Genomic DNA, 19254 nt, shown 5'->3' with positions numbered 1-19254 from the left:
GATTTCTGGCAGGTATGGCCTAGAAGAGGAACTGCCAGAGACGGCAACGGCCCTGCTAGACCACGGGCCTATATGCCGTGGCATGTCCATCAACTCGCAGTTCAAGCTAGCAAGGCACGCAGATATGTGCTACTACTAAACATTATATATAACGTATATGGGACAAATGATCCCCGTCTTAAGGGACGAAGCCAAGGGATGATTTCCTTTAGAAGGTCGCGAGACTTCAGGGGGACTTGTAATATCCTTTTTAAGCACGTGGGCGGTATTTTACCAATACGAGATCGCACCGTGCTCGGCTTCAATAGTTGCACTCATTCTCACGCGGAAGCACGATGCCTTCCAATTGTCCATACTTAAAACAAATAGGTGGATATATGTAGAGGTTTCACACCTCGCTTCTAGAAAACTCGTAGTGGGCTACATAAATATACTACCATAGATACCCGCTAGTGTGAATTGTGGCATGCAGTGAAAAAGAAAGGAATCTGAAAAGCTGGGGACGACCTTAATTAAAGACACCAGACGCAGCACGAATGTTGTTTTGCGCTGTTTCAAGCAGCAGCACTCACTGAAAAACCACAACACGACTGTACTGGAGGATTGCGGTTGTGCAGTGAAGTCATGTTCTTATTATAGCCCAGTAGTGATGTACCAACTAGACTGTCATTTGAACCATGTACACATGTTTTTAAACGGACATTACAAGCGTGCATGTACTATTACAGCACTTCGAAGCAAGGATTATCCTGCATGAAGCGCTAAGCAAACGTGCGATTTAGTGGAACAACCAAGGGCCTGTTGGAGATTTGTTCTGGTTAGTGGGGGGCCATTTCAATATGATGTGTGGTGGCCCCCTTGCCTACAGTTCAGTACCCGTGGGCTGCCCAAGTAATCATAGACATAAGGAATGCAGTGAGGATGTTAATCACTAATGCAGATAATTATGGAGCAGGCAGCTGAAAAGCTGGTAATTGCTCTGACAGCAAGGCGCGAATGCACCCACACTGGTGTAAGAGCAACGAGGTAAGAACGATGCTGCAGGACGCTGGGTGCCAGCGAAGACGACAGTAACATGCACGCGGCAACGCGTACATTTAAAGTTTCGAATTCAAAAAATATGTTGCTGTGTAGTAACACTGTCAACATGGGGGGCGATGCTCGGGAGCCCACATGCGGCCTGGGCCCATTTCAACTGAAAAGTCTGAAAGCCCCCGCCACCGTCCCATAGCAGACCCTTTGCTTGGGACACCTTTACCTCTCGACATATCAGGCACTATAATCGCACTGCAAACGTGCCGCTAAAATGTTTCAGTTCCATTTTCCATGGGCAACGTTAATTGCTAGGTTTTGCCATAAACCCTGTATCTAGATAGGTGCTCCGCCATAAAGCAAGCTACTCGCATGACAATGTTTGGGTTTGAAAACTTACAGATACGATGCAATGGCCTCTTCCTTCCAGACAGCTCAATTCAAACCAGAACCCCCACCCCCCCCCCCCCCCCCGGCTCCCACACCCCCTTCGTTGCTCAACACGAACATTTGGAAAATTCCTCAAATGTGCAGCTCCTTTCTGGTCTCCGGTGTCAAGGGATTCGAGGGGAGACCAACACTAACAACTCTTCACAGGAGTAACGCAGGGCCGTATGAGATGTGTACGGAAGAGTAATGAGCAGGGCACGCTGTAAAGCAGCACAGACCACACGGAGATTTCGGCGCCGAGTGAAAAAACATGGGCACAAATATGCGCAGTAAAAGCGACCGCTTCTTTGCACAGTGGTACCGTTAGCGCGTGATTTAAGTGCATTTTACATGCCTCCGACGACACACACGCATTCTTCATAGTTCCAAATCTTTCAAGGCTGTGTAACTAAAATGGAAAGTGTTCCTACTTTGGGCAGAAAAAGGAGCACATACAAGTAACTTGTAAGGTTAATTAATGAACAGGGCACATCGTGCATGGAACACACGACACATTTTGCACATGTTGTGTTTCATTGTGGTTTGTAAATTGTTAGACTGCACACGCTCCTCTTTGCCTTTACACAGCTGAAGAAAAGGGTTTCTGTGCATTCTTTCAGAATGCTGATAAAGTCAGACTGTTTGCAATGAGGTCTATAACAGGGTGAGATCACGTCCCGGTGGAGTTACAAGGCACTGCTCCACTAGCCAATTTCTGGAATACAGGAGCCGGTATGGCTCGGGAAATCCGAAGTGGTCAATGAGGGAAGCCTCATTATTCCTCCGGGCTCGCTACGCTGGCGACATGGCTCCCTCTAAGCGCAGCGCTTCCTCTCATCATGGGGGCGCTATGCTGGCAGTGCCTCGTGGCTTTCAGTGCGGGGCTCCCGTGATGAGAGGGAGTCTCCTCCTTGCCCGGCCGCACCTAATAGACGCGCGGCGGACACGTAAATCACCCGCCCCTCTCCCTGCTCCTTACCTGCTTGGTGTTGGGTCAGGGTGCAGAGGCCCCCTGCCAGCACCGCTCTTCTCCTTTGCCAGTTCGCACTTCACAGACGCGGCACAGGGAATCATCACCTGTACCCCGTCCTTACCTTGTTAGGGTGCAAGGTGGCCATTCACCCTCTCCCCCTTTACTACTAGCAGTCTTCGCCAGGCCACATCTGGCAGACGTGGCTTGGCTTTTTCTTAGCCTTGCCCCTCCCTCCTCATCACATTTACCAGTACTTGCTGGGACCTAAACAGTTCCCAGCAACAACTCCAGGAAGATTACCTTTATTCCATTGTTTATTTTTTTAAGGGACATATCAGCTTTATTTAACATGCTGTGCCCAGGGCTTTTACTTATTCTTCATAACTCCCAGTACGGCCCGAGGGCATGCTCTATAAAGCTTAATTATAGACAGCATCCCCAGAATTCCGATTGGCTGAGAGTTAGTCTATAATGGAATTCACAGTATGAGGTCATGCTCTATAAGGGATACATTAGTCACCATAATCATATTTCTGATGCTTGTATCTGCTTAGATTCACATGCTGTGCATAGGCCGACATCTAGTGGAAGCTGCAGAGTATTACAGTTTGTTTTTCGAAACTCGAAAATGGCCGTCGACACAGGGCGTGCCAGTAATACTATCCCTAGTGTGACGTCCACTGTACCCATGATCCCTCACGCGTCTAGGACCCTCAGATTGTATTTTTTCTGACATGAGATAGCATGAGGAGTGGCGTGAATACAGATTATCCAAGCAGATAGAAAGATAAGACTACAAGCAGCCATGCGCCTTCTCTCAGAGGGGAGGGAGGGCGGGTCGCATGTGAATCTAAGCAGATACAAGCATCAGAAATACGATTACGGTGAGTAATGTAACCCTTCTGAGGCTTGTGGAATCTGCTTAGATCACATGCTGTGCATAGATTAGCGAGCAGTGTTAGAAGGAGGTGGGATGTGAGAAGGATCATGAGCAAATAAATGTCTTAGAACCGCTTGTCCCACTTGAGTATCTGTCTTGGAATGAGTGTCAATGCAGTAGTGCTGAGTAAAAGTGTGAATAGAGCTCCAGGTAGCTGCTTTGCAAATGGTGTCAAGTGGTACATTTGCAATAAAAGCCAGAGTGGTCCCAATGCCTCTGGTAGAGTGGGCTCTTGGCGTGAAAGGCAGAGTTCTTTCAGAGTGAGTAACACAGCTGGATACAGTTAATAATCCACTTAGAGATGGCACCTTTAGAGACGCGATCTCCCTCTTTGCCTGTAGCTTCGGAGACAAACAGTTGGTCTGTTTTCCTCAGCGGTCTGGTTTTGTTTACATAGTATAGGACCGCCCTACGCACATCTAGGGTGTGTAGTTTCACCTCAGCCAAGATTTGTGGGTCTTGGAAGAAAGCCGGAAGCTTGATGGACTGGTTCACGTGGAATTTAGAAATAAACTTAGGTGAGAACCTAGGGTGTGTTCGTAAAACCAGTTTATCTTTGTGGACAGTAAAGAAAGGGTCCTGCACTGACAGAGCCTGAATTTCACTGACCCTTCTTATAGACATAATGGCTACCAAGAAGGCAGTTTTATATGTCAGGTGTTTGACACTGTTCTTATGCATGGGCTCGAAGGGAGGGCCCATGAGTTTAGCAAGCACCACATTAAGGTCCCACCCTGGTGGTGGGTTAGAAATTGGAGGGTGGAGTCTCTTTACCCCTTCCATGAAGGCTTTAACCACTGGTACTTTCCACCACAATACCTTGTTATGCGAGGTGGTATACGCTGACAGAGCTGCCAGGTGTATCTTCAGTGAATTAAATACCAACCCTGCGTCCAGCAGGTGGAGCATGTAGGTGACTATAGTGGAAGGAGTGCAATCAACTGGGTTGATTTGCTTATTCTGGCACCAGATAACAAATCTCTTCCATTTGTCAAAGTAGCAATACCTCGTGTTTGGCTTCCTAGATTCTTTTAGGATGTCCATACATCTCTGAGGTAAATTGAGATGTCCAAACTCTATGACCTCAGGAGCCATGCTGCCAGGTTCATTGAGTTGGGTTGAGGATGTATTGTCTGAAACTTGGTGCTGGGACAGTAGGTTGTACCAGCACAGGAGCTTGATAAGTTCGCACACCGCTAGTCTGCGTAAGTGTGGAAACCACGGTTGCCTCGCCCACATGGGAGCAACTAGGACGAGTGTCATCGATTCCCTGTGCATCTTGTTGACCACCTTCCTGAAGAGGGTGGTTGGTGGAAAAGTGTACGCAAACATCCCCGACCAGTTCATCCACAGGGCGTTCCCCTGGGAGTCTGGTTGGGGGAACCTGGATGCGAATCCTGGGCATTAACTGTTTTCGCTTGTGGCGAATAGGTCTATAGTGGGGAAACCCCACTCAGAGAAGAGATCTTCTACGATTTCTCTGTGTAGACACCATTTGTGTTCTTGTGGGAGGGGATCCCTGCTCAAAGCGTCCGCCAGAGAATTGAGATCCCCTGGAACATGTTGTGATGACAGGAAGATGTTCCGTCTGAGTGCCCATATCCACATTTTCTGGGCAAGCTTGGACAGATTTGGCGAACAAGTCCCGCCTTGCTGGTTCAGGTAAAACATTGCTGTTGTGGTGTCTGTCAGGATCTGCACTGACAGGTTTAACAGGTAGGGCTCGAACGCTTGAATAGCTCTGAATACTGACAGAAGCTCTAGCAGATTGATATGATTCTTGGTCATTGAGTGAGACCAGAGACCCTGAGCTGTGTGGTGGAGAAGGTGTGCTTCCCCACCCTGACAGGGATGTGTCTGTTGTGACTACAGCCTGTATCTCGGGATCGTAAAAGGGTTTCCCCTTTGACAGGTTTTCTCTTGTCCACCATTGAAGACTTCGTACAAGTGTTGGCGAAACGACCACTAGATCGTCCCACTGACCACTTGCCTGAGACCACTGTTTCGCCAACCATTCTTGCATGGGATGCATGCGCAGGCGCGCGTGGGGGACCAGGTAAATACATGACGCCATCATGCCCAGCAAACGCATCGCTTTGCGCACCGTTATCTGGCGACCGGCCCTATATAGCGGAATTTGCAGCATTAGATTCTGAATTCTTTCCTCTGATGGAAAGGCCAACCCTTCTTGTGTGTTTAGGACAGCTCCTAGGAACTGTTTGGAGGTGCTTGGCACCAGACTTGACTTTTTCTCGTTTAGGGAGAAACCCAACTCGAAGAGGAGGTCGATAGTTTTTTGAATATTTGATCTGCAAATTAATGGGGTCTCCCCCGTGATGAGCCAGTCGTCCAGGTAAGGGTACACTGGGATTGCCTCCCTGCGTAGGTGTGCCGCCGCCACCGCCAGTACCTTGGTGAACACCCTTGGAGCCGAGGCTATACCGAAGGGCAGTACCTTGAACTGGTAGTGCTGACTGTCCACCTTGAAGCGCAAGAATCTTCTGTGCGCTGGGAACATGGAAATATGAAAATAGGCATCTTTCATGTCCAATGTTGCAATGTAATCCCCCTTTTTTAGGAGAGGGATTACCTCTTGGAGAGTAGTCATGCAAAACTTTTGGGCTTGACATATTTGTTTGCAGGCCGTAACTCCAATACTGGGCGCATTGTCAAATCTTTTTTTGACACAAGGAAGTAAGTTGAATAAATACCCTTGTTTACCTGGTGTCCCGGGACGAGTTCTATCGCGTCCTTTGCTAGAAGATTGGCGATCTCTTCAAGGAGGATCTTCTGGTGGTCTAATGAATGTACTTTTTGACGTGGAGGGTGGTTTCGGGGACGCTCTAACAGTTCTATTCAGTATCCTGCGGACACTGTGGACAGCACCCATCTGTCTGATGTGATCCCTTCCCAAGCTTGGGTGAAGTTGGTAATGCGTCTCCCTACTGGGAATGCGTGAAAAGGGACCCTGAACAGAATGTCACTTTTGCCGGAGGCGTGCTGCCGCCTCTATTGGGGCTGCCTCTACCCTTACCACGTCCCCTCTTGTTACGCCTGCCATAACCTTGGGTAGACTGCTGGTTGTTATTCCAAGGTGTATCCTGCCCCTGGGAATAGGTGGAGTATCTTTGTGAGTTTTGGCCGCGTGGGCGATGAAAATTGCCATTCCCTCTTTGATTGGGGCATTTGTTAGTTAACTGGCCCAGGGATTTGAGAGTCTCGTATTCATCTTTAGCATTTTTTAAGGCGTCCTCTACCGCCTTACCAAACAGTAGATCGTGCTCTACCGGTTTGTCTATTAAAGATGCTTGTGTTTCGGGTTTAAACCCAGATTGTCTTAACCAAGCATGTCTTTTGATAACAGTGCTCTCTGCCATCAGTCTGTCGCCATTATCTGCGGCATCAAAGGTTGCCTTAAGGATGTAACCGGACACGGCTCTTCCCTCCGACGCAACCTGCGCCAACTGGATTTTTAAAGGTTCTGGGGCGGAGTCAATGAGCGCCGCAACTTCTTACCACTGATGCCAGTTGTAACTCCCCAGTATGGTGGTGGAGTTGGCAATCCTTGCCTGGTAGGCGGAAGTGGAGGCTACCTTAATTCCCAAACCATAGATCTTCTTGCTCTCCTTGTCGGGGGGAGCTTCAGACGATGATAAGGGTGTTCCCGCCCTCTTTCGGGTATTAGTCACTACCAGGGAGTCTGGCTTCAGTTGCCCCCTTATGTAGAGTGGGTCTGATTGGGCTGCCCTGAACAGTTTTTCAATCCTGGGGTTTACCGTCCTGGTGAAGTTGGGATTGACAAGGGAAGGGTCTATTCTCCTTTGTATTGATTTGAGAATAGGGATGGCCTGGGCAACAGGTCTCTTTTCTCTCACTAGTTCCTCGGCAAAGTCCCTCTCCTCCTGTGCTCCCTGCGTATCTATGCAGAAGTGTTAAGCCGCTCTAGATAAAACCACATTTAAGAGAGGTTGGTTGTCAACAGGAGAGTCGGTAACCGGAGGTTATTTGTCTACTGGGGAGTCTACTCTGTAGACTTCTGGATCATCCTCGTTGTCATCTTGGGCCTCGTCATCCCCATAGTAATCCATTCCAGTGTGGACGTCCAACGTGGCCAATTCTGGATCCTCGTTAAAAGATGGATCCTCGCCATATTGAGAGTATGGCTGGACATGGAAAAGGTCAGAAGACCTACCTTGTGTTGGCGCCTCAACTCTAGGTTTTTTTACCAGGGGGTTGCGGGTCCTTAGACCCTGAAGGGGTTGCCCCGTCAGGGGTATAGGCGAGGAAGTGTTGTTGATTTTTGGAATAGAAGTCTGCTAGGGATGACATTCTAGACATAACTCTGTCTATATCCTCACTTGACCATTCTTTAGAGCTGGGGATTACCCTCTCTGGGAGTGTTTCCCTGCTATATCCTGACTGGACCTATGGCCTTGTGCAGGGGTCTTGGATATTTTTCCAGAAGATTGTGACTTGTCCTTATGTGTCTGTGGTGCAGATGAAGGCTGAGAATGCTTTTTCTGCTGTTTTCCCCTTTCCCCGTAACTGGAAGAGTGCTTCCCTGGTATTTTCACCTTTCCGGAGCTCTTTGACGTCTGGCGTCGAGATTCGGGGGTAGTGTCCCTTTCCTTAGCGAGTGGAGGTAAGGGCACAGGAGCAGCCGTTACGCGGTCTGCTGACGCTGACTCCTGGAGTGCGGCCTGGGGATGGTGGACATCTTCGTCTCCCGACGATCGAACCTCCGTTACTTTAGAGAGCGAGGCACTCTTGGCAACAGTGGATGGTTTCCTAGTGTCATGCGGCGATTTTGAACGAGAACGCCCAGAGGACACCGATTCGGTGGACTGTTCTCTGCGTGCCTCTCCCCGTGAGAACTCGACGCATGTGCCGAGTCTCGGTTGGACTTCGAGTGTTTAGTGGATATGTTGTGGGTAGCCCTTGTGACACCGGGGGTGTTCCCCATAGCTGCCCTGCCGGACAACCTTCTGAGGTCGGGGACTTGCGCTTGGCTGTCTCTCGACGCCACATTGCCCTCGCCGTCCGACCGATAGGATGGCGTCGCTGCCATCACTGAAGGCGCCCTGCGCTTCCATGGCCTCTCGTTGCCTGGCGTGGTGGGCCCAACGTTTGATCGAATGGTACTTTAGAGTCTTCAGTTTAAACCGACTACACGCTCTGCAATTCGCCTCGGGGTGGTCCCTTGGCAAGCTGCGGTTACAGGTAGCGTGTGTCAACCCAAGGGTACTTGCCGTTGCACTTAGGGCAAAATTGGAAAGGGGTACCCTCCATACGCACCCTGTGGCAGAGGGCTAGTGTGTGTAGGAATATATAAGAAAAAGTATCTATCTATATATCTATATCTATATATAGTGTTGAGTATGTACCACCCCCCACTCTCCCTACTTGTAGGGGCCGAGGCCAGAGGCCTTCCTAGGCCCAAGTCCGTCGTGCAGCCCTCGACGGTAGTTTTCTTTTCCGGGCTGGCGTCGAGTGTCGAACTTCGCTGACTCGACGTTAGGATGTAGAAAACGGGGAAATATTATGATTTTTTGCAAAATGATGGATAAGGCCAGGGAACTCTGCGGAATGCTTCCGACCACTATGGCAGAAAAAACAATCTGAGGGTCCTAGACGCGTGAGGGATCATGGGTACAGTGGACGTCACACTAGGGATAGTATTACTGGCACGCCCTGTGTCGACGCCCATTTTCGAGTTTCGAAAAACAAACTGTAATACTCTGCAGCTTCCACTAGATGTCGGCCTATGCACAGCATGTGATGTAAGCAGATTCCACAAGCCTCAAAAATCTCAATTATAAACAGCATCCCCAGAATTCTGATTGGCTGAGTGGTCGTCTATAATCGGCCCAAGGGCATGCTCTATAAAGCTTAATTATAGACCGCATCCTCAGAATTCTGATTGGCTGAGGGACATCCCGAGGGCATGCTCTATAAAGCTTAATTATAGACAGCATTCCTAGAATTCTGATTGGCTGAGAGTTAGTCTATAATGGAATCCATGTACTAATTCTAATTCCAGAAGATGGTGAAGAAAGGAAAGCAGCTATATTCAATACAAAACATATTTGTATTTATTCAAACAGCTATTTGGACAAGATAAAGAACTGAAGAAAGACTTATTGGTGGCAAAATGTACATTCTCCTTCCAAGAAACCATACGATTAAAACATCTTAAATACATTTGTTACATAATTTACAGACACTAAATGTTTACTTAAAACAAAACTACAAAACCATTTCTTATTTCAAACAATGCAAGCAAAATCTCTTTAAAATGGGCCCTCACCTGATGTATGCGTGTTTGGGGATTTGAAAAGACCGGCTACTCCCTTTCCATGAAAGCCACCAGAGCGGAGCAGCACCGCGTTTGTTTTTGAATTCTTCCAGCAGACAACCGGCAACCGATTATGCCGGTAACATCGAGCCACCTTCTGCAAGCTGCCATCTTGAATAGACTGAGGCACTACTAGAAGTCCTGGGTAACTGTATAGGCCACATAAAAAGAGAGATCTCAATTCCAAGCAAATCAGGTCTTCTCTATATAGAGTAGTTAGTAGATGGGGAATGAGCAGAACGATCGTTAACATTGTGCCAAATTGAACCCTTAATAATGCTTAGCTCTCTGTTGCAAGGCACTACAAAAACAAGCATTACCAAAGCCAACAGCTTTGGTTGTTGTGCAGGCATGGAATAGACATTTGCTAGGCACTGCTACAATGGTACTACATGGGCACAAGAGGGCAAAAGCTGGCAAATGGTGCGAAAACCTGGGCATGTGATGGCAGTGTCTAGTAAATACGTCTCTAATGCTAATGATAAGAGCTCAAACTGTTTGCTTTGCCAATGCTTGTCTATAAAAGAATTCCATGAAGGGACCAAATTAGAGAATACAGAGATTACTTAAAATGAAGTGGCTGAAGGCACACTTGATTAAGCCTGTTTTATTACACGAGGTGCTAGCTGATTTACAGCTACAATTGAGCCACTGTCTTTCAGAAGGCTGCTAAGAAATAGCAACGGTAGCCCCATTGGTGGAAATGGGAAAAAATTGGTGGGGGATCCCACAAGGGCCGGGGTGGTGGTGGAGTTGGGGGGAGATGCCGGAGGAGGCAGGGTTAAGGGGGGCGTAGCTCGCAGTAGACCTCCGATCAAAGGAAATGTCCAAAATAATAGTTTAAAACGGCACTATTTCTTTCATGCTGCTTCTTTTCCAAACTATATATCAATTCCACTTTAAACCACTTCCCTGGCACTGGTGATGAGTTACTTCATTATGTGCATAATAGTTTTGACCAGTGTTGCTGAGTAAATATTCTTTCAAATGCACAATTTGCATTCCATTTTTTTTTTAACTCCACCCTTGGTACTATTCAAACACAGTGATTTCTGTTCGCCATAAACAACATTTTCCTTTACTTGAACCACACCCAGCACAGCTCCTGCAGCTCCCCTCGGAAAGCAGTTGGGTGGCTGCATCGTGTGTGATGTTAATACGGGTATTTATTTATGCAATGTTTGTCGGATCCCTGTATATTTATTAATTTATGCAATGTTTGTCGGATACAAGTATCTGACAAACATTGCATAGATAAATATTCCGGGTGCATGTATCTGACAAACATTGCATAAATAAATAAATAAACCGGGTCGTGGCTGCGGACTGGTACTTCCCCTTGTGACCTCTTGCATGGGGTCAACAGAGGAAGTTAGTTTGCTTGAGGGCGCTTTTAAAAAAAAATTCTTCCCAGCGGAGCGTCTGATTCAGGCCGGATCCCGAGATCCGGCTACACATCTGGTGCCAGATCTCAGATGTAGCCCCATAAAAAGCCCTAGTTGGATGTTATGCTGTGAGAAAGCTAGCTCATAAAGATCCCAGGAGGATGCGTTTTGGGCAGGAATAGCCATAGCGATTAGCAAGGTCATGGTGGGCAATAGGGGGTCTAGAAATCTAAACCCCATCCACAGGCTGTCTGTCACTCCTCATATCCCATCTCCATCTTATTTGTGCACCTATGCCAATAGTTTGGGTTTTATATGTGACATTAAATCGCCAGCTCATTGCCAAAATCTATTAGCAACCTTTACAGAATGTTGGTGGCACCGCACCCAATGGGAAGTAGGAATTCTGGGCATCGTTATTTGATGCTCTGCTACCACATGGCCAGTCTCTGCCAACACTCTTTGCCTTTATTTCTCTCTCCTGTTCACCATTTATTTGTCAAAGTAGTGCATTTGTTCAATTCGGATTAGCCTCCCGCTATCTTTCTCAGATTCGGAGGCGGGATCTTTCAGCCCTTCCCCCACAACACAACTCGTGTCTCTGTGCACAGATTGGGTTGTTTTTGATGTTTTTAAAGCACTCGATCACTATTGGCATTTTGGCACTGGTAATGAGTGTCAGGGGTAAGAGAGCCATTTTGAAAAAATGTGAGTTTTCAGACTGCAGAAAAAATAAAGATAGTTGGACTCAGACCCAGAGAGAGAAGGATGGAGTTCCGAATAGTTGGAGCCCAAACCGAAAATGAGCGAACACCACAGTGAGAATAGCCGAAGCAAGGAACCGATAGGAGAAAAGCCATATTAGAACTGGGACTGCATATAGGTACGTTACGGAAACCAATTGATCTCCAACGAAAGAAGGCAGTGCCATATAAAGAGACCAATGGACAATAAAGAGCATGGTAAAAGAAATCCTTGAGCAATAGGCCGCCAGTGCAGAAAAGAATGCACTGACTTAGCACAGGTGTGGCGACAGCACAGTTCCATGTAATCTGTAAGGGACGAAAGAGAAAAGCAGGAATGCCAAGATAAAGATAGTTCCCGCACTCGAAATAAGGGCAAAAACAAAAGAGGTTTAGAATGTAAAGGTGTATAAGGAAGAATTATTTTTTAACATTTTTAGAGTGAAAAGCAGCTACTAGCAGCAGCATTGAACTGAGGGACTTGAGAAAGACGGCAATCAAATCTGCGGCAGAGATTGCAAACTGAGGAGACACATACGGGGCTGGAACCACCAATCCAGGTCCAATATAGTGGCGCCTCCTTCAATTAGCAACACTTCATTCTGACGAGCGGTCAATTTAATGTGGTTATTAGCCATTCAGTGGTAAATGGCTGAAGGAACTCCACAATCCGAGATTTATTGACACACAGATCCAATTCTAGTCTGAGCAGGATCTTTGGGCCTTCGGCATGTGAATACAATCAAAATCATATTCATGAGTAAGCTGGGCCAAAGGCTGTGTGCAATATATATACATATATAGGGGTTCTGGAATGGTGGTCAAGGTGAGAGCAGCTTGAGCCCTCAGCTCCTGGCCTCCTCCCTGAAGCTGCTTTATTGTTGATATGAATTCCAAGAAAAAGATCTTGGAACCTGATAATCCTACAGCAAAAAAACAAAAACAAATCACAGTGATGGATGAGGATGACCCGAGTGTCCAGGATCTATACAAATTGATGCGCCAAGTGGCCATAGATGTGGCTGAAGTTAAGACAACCATGGCAGAACTGAATGGAAAAGTTTCCCATTTGGATACAAGGGTTACTGGCCTGGAAAAGAAAACCTCTGAGATGGGAACAGAAATTACTGGGAGCTATAGAGCTTACAAGAATTTGAAGGCTGATGTACAAGAGGGGAAAAACCATCGCCTGGAGATGGATTTGAGACTGCGTGAGAGGAATTTGCGGCTAGTTGGTGTAGCAGAGCACTCGGATCCTACAGGTGAAAAGTTGTTGCCAATGATACTACAGATATTCAAGGAATGCTATGGTGTGGACACTTTGGAAAATGAAATTGACAATGTTTATCGTGTTGGTAAACTTCCTGGCCTGAAGCCTAGACACATTTTGGTGTCATTTACTCTGGCAAGAATTAAGGAGTCCTTGCTGGAGGCATCAAGGGGCAAGATGTCTGTCAATTTTAATGGGAAACCAATCTATCTGTTTCCTGATTATCCCAGGATGGTGATGGAGGCGAGGAAACTGTTTAAAGGGGTGAAAGAACGTGCAAAATCACTTCAAGTGAAGGCTTTTTTGAACAGATTCAATAATTTAACATTGATCTTGCCTGGAGGTAGCAAGACCACTTCGGACCCCCAGGAAGCCCTTTCATGGCTGGACAAACTTCATGATAATAACATGGCTAAGTGAACTCTTTGTTTTATCTTTATTTTGATTTATTTTTGGTCACTTACTATGGGTTAAAATGGCGCTTCTATCGCCACAGTTGCTCTTTTTCCGTTGGAAAAGAACTTTCATCACTTCGTATGATGCGGATACGCGTGCCGTGAACTCCCCGTGCTATGAGTAAAGCACCTTCCGAGGCTCCGATCAGCTGATTTGCCGTGGTGCCGTCTCTTTCCTGACGTCGCTGAGGATCTACTTCCTGGTTCCGGATGCTGCAGTGTTTTCCTTTCTCCGACGCTCGTCGGGATTGCAGGCGGCTTCCTGTCGGCTCCACGGATCTAATACAGCTGGATCACGGTGGAGGGACTGACTGGTTACTCCGGACCTCGGTGCTCAGTGGAGTGAGTGGCGGTGAGCGTGGGTATTAATGGGACTGCATTTGGATTCTTTTAACTCCCTCTACAAGGATATGATACTCTTATGGCGCAGGTCACTCGTTCGCTTGCTTAAGGTGCTCCATTTTATCCTTGCCTGTGTTCCGCATCTGAGGTGCGGATAGTGTGTACTGCTGCAGCCTCTCTACTACAGCGGCGATGGGGCCTGTCTGTGCTTCCGGACCCTCACTTTGCCCTACCTGTTTCCGCCTGTGTCTGTTGGCGGCACACATTTCAAGGTTCCCCAAGGGGCTTATTTGGACCAACATCGCCTCTGCTTTTGCCCACATTTGCCGCATTGGCATTATCAACTTTGCCTCATTGACAAAAGGGAATCTCTTTTGCACGGACGCCGTAGAGGCACCCACTTGTAACATCTGCGAGGGTGTGACTCATCAGGCCTTCATCTGGACCTTTACTAATGTCTTCCTGCACACGAAGGTGCTGTGCTCGGATAGTGGCATAGTATGGGGGGGGGGCAGTTTTACCGCAGCTAACTCGCATCTCATCTCACTCCTGGGCTCTGTTGTTGCTCTGGGGGGTTTGACGATGGGTCAAGGCCTGATACAGGTTGCTGACTCTGTCGTTGTGGAGCTCTCTTCTAATGCCATGGTCAGTTTTTATGTCCATTGTTTGGTGCATGGGTTCCTTAAATAGGTCCCCCTTGTTTTCTCCCCCCCTTTTTGTTGCGGGATTTACTTGGTTGATATCTACTCTTTGGTGACCTACTTAGAATACTGCTTTTACTGGGTTTTATGGGGATTGATGGGTTGATGTTTATGCATATTGTTTATGCATGACTTTGATTATTAATGTTAGTGGATTTGACGACTACCTTGGATTTGGGAGGGGTGCTGGGGCGTTGGTTTGGTCTCCGGTGCTTCTTCTGCATTGGCGTCCTTTTTCTGTTGCAGAGGGTTTGGGGTTGTTCTTCTTTTTTTGTTTTGTGTTATTGTTTTCATTTTCTTTATTTCTTTGACATCGCCTGAATTTTATGTAATGTCTACTGCCGGGGACTCTCAACTTAAGTTCTCCTCCTGGAATGTTAACGGAATGAATAATCCTCTCAAAAGGCAAAAGGTTATGAATAGTTTAAAAGATATGCAATGCGATATTTACTTTTTGCAGGAAACTCATCTTTTGCTGGAGGATATTGGGGTCCTGAGTAAAGGGTGGTTGGGTGAGGTTGCTGTCTCATGCTATTCCTCTAAGTCCAGGGGGGTAGCTATTCTTTTGCGGAAGGGTTCTCCTGTCAGGATTATGAAGACCACTAGTGATCGGGAGGGGCGGGCCGTGGCTGTATTGGTGGAAATACAGGGAGTCCAGCATGTGCTATGTAATGTTTATGCTCCCTCGGTGGACCGTGGCACTTTCTTTGGGGAAGTGTCACAGTTGCTGCTTGATCTAGGTTCAGCTAATATCATTCTGGGTGGGGATTTCAATTTAGTGATTGATTCTTCCATGGATAGTACTGGACGCTCTGCTGTACAGAGAAAGGATGGGCATTTTTGTTCTTTTCGGACACTACTTGAGGATTTTGATCTTCAGGATTGCTGGAGGCTACTCCACCCGGACTCCAGGGAATACACATTCTATTCGGGTGCACATGACACCTATTCAAGGATTGATATGTTTTTTACTGCTGGGGATGCGACTGCCAAACTTTTGGATAGCCGACTTGGCTGTATAGCTGTCACCGACCACGCGCCTATCTTTTTGGGCCTGTCCTTGCATTTTGTGCGATGCAGGACTTTTCAATGGAAGATGAACACTTCTATATTGCATGATGAGTCTGTTTTAGAAAAGATTCGACTGGAAGCTGAATATTTTGTGACTGAGAATTCTTCTGATGTTATTAGTAAAAGAGTCATTTGGGAGGCATTTAAGTGTACGATGAGGGGCATTGCTCTGGGTTTGTCCTGTAGTAGGAGGAATAGAATGTCTAAAATGCAGAGAGACACTGAGGCTCGTATTGCAGAGGTGATGGATGAATTGATTCGTGATCCGAATGATATTGCAAAGCGAAGGGAGATGAAGCAGTTGAAGAGGGATCTGAATGACGCCTTGGGCGCAAGAGCTGAGAAGGATTTATATAGGATCAAAAGCACTTACTTTGAGAAAGGAGAGAAATGTGACAGGTGGCTGGCCTATAGATTAAGGCAGCAGATTTCAGAAGGTGCCATTAATTCTATAAAAGGGACAGATGGGGTGGCTACTTTTGATCCTTGCGAGATTAATGAAATTTTTAAAGACTTCTACATGAAGTTATATGAAAATGAGGCTAGTGTTACTAGTAATAGTGTATGCTTCTTGGAAAGTTTGAATATTCCTAAAGTTTCGGATGATGACATGAATAGTTTGAGTCAGCCAGTCGGTATTGATGAAATTAGGGTTGCTATTGCGAGTCTGAATTCAGGAAAAACACCTGGTCCTGATGGTCTGCCGGCTGAATTCTATAAGGTTCTTCCGGAGGCGGTGTTGGGACTTCTAAGGGACATGTTTGTTGAATCCAGAGAGGTGGGGGTTCTTCCAGAGTCTACTAATCATGCCACCATCTCCGTGTTCCTTAAGAAGGGCAAGGATTGTGCTCTACCTTCAAGCTACAGGCCGATAAGTTTAATAAATACCGATAACAAAATCTTGGCCAAGGTTCTTGCGTTACGTATTGAGGACTTGATTCAGAAACTTGTTCACTCAGATCAGTCGGGTTTTTTAAAAAATCGTAGGTCCTCCAGCAATATTCGGAATCTTTTGCTGACCATAACTGCGGCCCGAGATCTGGACGATGATGTAGCTGTGTTTTCCCTGGATGCTGAGAAGGCTTTTGATCGTATTGACTGGCAATACATGTTTGCTGTGATGAGGTTAATGAATCTGGGTGATGGGTTTATCTCGTGGGTCTCGCTTTTGTATGCTCGCCCCACGGCCAATGTTAAGACGAACGGTTTACTATCCGATACTTTTACTCTAGGGCGTGGCACAAGACAGGGTTGTCCGTTTTCACCTTTATTGTTTGTGTTGGCTATTGAGCCTCTTGCAATTGCTCTGCGGAGTGACTTGACCTTGGAGGGTGTACCCTTCCATGGAGTTATGCAAAAAATTTGGTTTTACGCGGATGACCTTCTATTGGTTTTGAGAAATTTGGAAGTCTCTTTACCTTCATTGATGGCGATTTTGGATCGGTTCCATACTGCATCTGGATATTTGATTAATTGGTTGAAATCAGAGGCTTTACCTATTACAAGAAGTTGCATTAAATCTGTGGTGACGGGGTTTGGATTCCAGTGGTGCACTCAAAAAATGAAATATTTAGGGATTTGGCTTACTCCGATTGTGCATGATATGGTGGAGGCAAATTTGGGGGAGGCTTGTCGTGATCTAGGGTCATCCTTGCTCCGATGGTCGACTTTGCGTCTGTCATTATGGGGCAAGGTAAACGCTTTGAAAATGGTGGCGGCCCCCAGGATAAACTACATTCTGGGTATGCTTCCAATGAAGATTGGCGCAAGTTATTGGAGAATGATTGATGTTTCTATGCAAACCTTCCTTTGGGATGGGAAACCGCCGATGCTTAAGTTATGGAAGCTGCAGCTCCCTGCTGACAGAGGGGGACTTGGGGTCCCCAATTTTAGGGCATATCATCTTGCCTTCTCTTGTCAATTTTTGATTCCTTTCCTGGATGTGTCTCCGGGTGCATGGGCGGTGGCGGAGGCGGGTGCTTTGGGTCCTCTTGCACCAAGAGCGATTCTTACGACGGCTAGCAATAGGGGTAAGACGCTTCCATTGACTGGATTTTTGCGAGATGTGTGGAGAGATGTTCATGAAATGTGTGGCTCATCGGCTCAGAGATCTCCTTCGGCATCGATCTGGTTTAATAAATCCATCACTGAGGCTGGTAAACCTATTTTTTGGACGGAGTGGTTTCTGGGTGGTGTTCAATGGATTAGAGACATTTACCGTGACGGAAAATTCATTAATTTTGACCTCTTATGTGCTGATTTTGATATTGAGCATATATCCATGGCAGACTACAGGAAATTGAAAAGGTGCGTTGGTGAGATTGATGTGTGTGAACTTGAAACTTTGGAGAATTTGGCGGTGGACTCTCGGTCGGTGGCGAGTAGATTATATCGCAGAATGGTTGCGAGCTATAAAGATAATACTGGACTGGTGGAGGAATGGAGCAGGCGTTTAGGTTGCGAGATTACTGTTGATATGTGGAATGGGATGTGTGCGAATGTACAGCTTTGCTCAATCAATCTGTGTGAACGTTCAAGGCAAATTAAAATTCTTAACAGGGTGTTTTGGTGCCCGGAGAAGCTCAGGAAGAGGGGCATGATTGATTCCGACGCGTGCTGGTGCTGTGGTTTGGATGTTGGGACTCTTGAACACATGCTCTGGGATTGTGTCAGGGTACGGAACTTCTGGCATGAGGTTTGCAATATGTGCTTGCGAGTCCTGAATTGCACGATTGATCTGGACTTTAAGACGATGGTTTTGGGATGTGGTGATTTGCTTGAGGATCTTTCGGTGTCAGAAAGGAAATTTTTGTTTAGGGGTGCTTCAGTGTCTAAAAGACTGATCTTGAGGGGTTGGAAGTCCCGGATTCCTCCAACTGCGGAAAGTTGGATTGATGAGATGATTTCATTGGCGAATGTTGAGAGGGTGATATTTAGGCGATTGAGGAAATTGCATATACATGCTAAGGTGTGGGATTCGTTCTTAGACCTGTATTAGCAAATGGCCTGTATGTGTACTTATGTTGGTCCTAAGAGTTGACTTTATTACAAGAGGTGGGTGTTTTTTTTTTTTTTTTTTTTTTTTTTTTTTCTTTCTCTTTCTCTTCTCATTTTCATTCATTGTATTTGCTTGGTGATTGTTGTATTCCTGTATTGGTTTAATTGTAAATAAATATTTAAAAAAAAAATATATATACATATATATTATCGGGCGGCGATAGCCGCCCTATAGTTAAGGTGAGTCGGACTCCCATAGGAACTCCCCAGAATTCTATCCTTAGTAACTTTTGATTCGAGTAACGTTTTTTTGGCCAAAATTTGAAAAGTGATTAAAAACCTGCAGCCCACCCCAGACTGCAAAGTGCAAAGTTTCGTAAAGATTCATTAAAAAAAAGAAGTTATTAAGCATCAAATCATTTGCCCCGCCGCCCCCAAAGTGCGGCCTACTTCCCATTCATTTTCCCATTGACAAACACGGTCAATTTTTGGCAAAGCACACAGCCCAAACTGCTGGATGAATTTGGACCAGGTCCGAAACTTGGGCAGGGAGCGTTGACT

The 19254-nt window shown here is 46.5% G+C and overlaps 1 protein-coding gene across 4 annotated transcripts in view; it reads right to left on the bottom strand.

The window, feature by feature from the left end:
- SBF2 (SET binding factor 2) overlaps positions 1-19254 on the bottom strand; it is a 2983421-nt gene that overhangs the window by 478473 nt on the left and 2485694 nt on the right. For all 4 annotated transcript variants that reach the window (XM_069623660.1, XM_069623661.1, XM_069623662.1 and 1 more), the window contains exon 27: positions 9682-9878. In XM_069623660.1, coding sequence (XP_069479761.1) covers positions 9682-9878 — 197 coding nt within the window. The remainder of the gene's footprint in view (positions 1-9681; positions 9879-19254) is intronic.

Source organism: Ambystoma mexicanum, chromosome 11 (assembly GCF_040938575.1).
Source record: "Ambystoma mexicanum isolate Mex_15411 chromosome 11, UKY_AmexF1_1, whole genome shotgun sequence".
Taxonomy (NCBI): domain Eukaryota; kingdom Metazoa; phylum Chordata; class Amphibia; order Caudata; family Ambystomatidae; genus Ambystoma; species Ambystoma mexicanum.
This window is presented reverse-complemented; position numbering and strand designations above follow the sequence as displayed.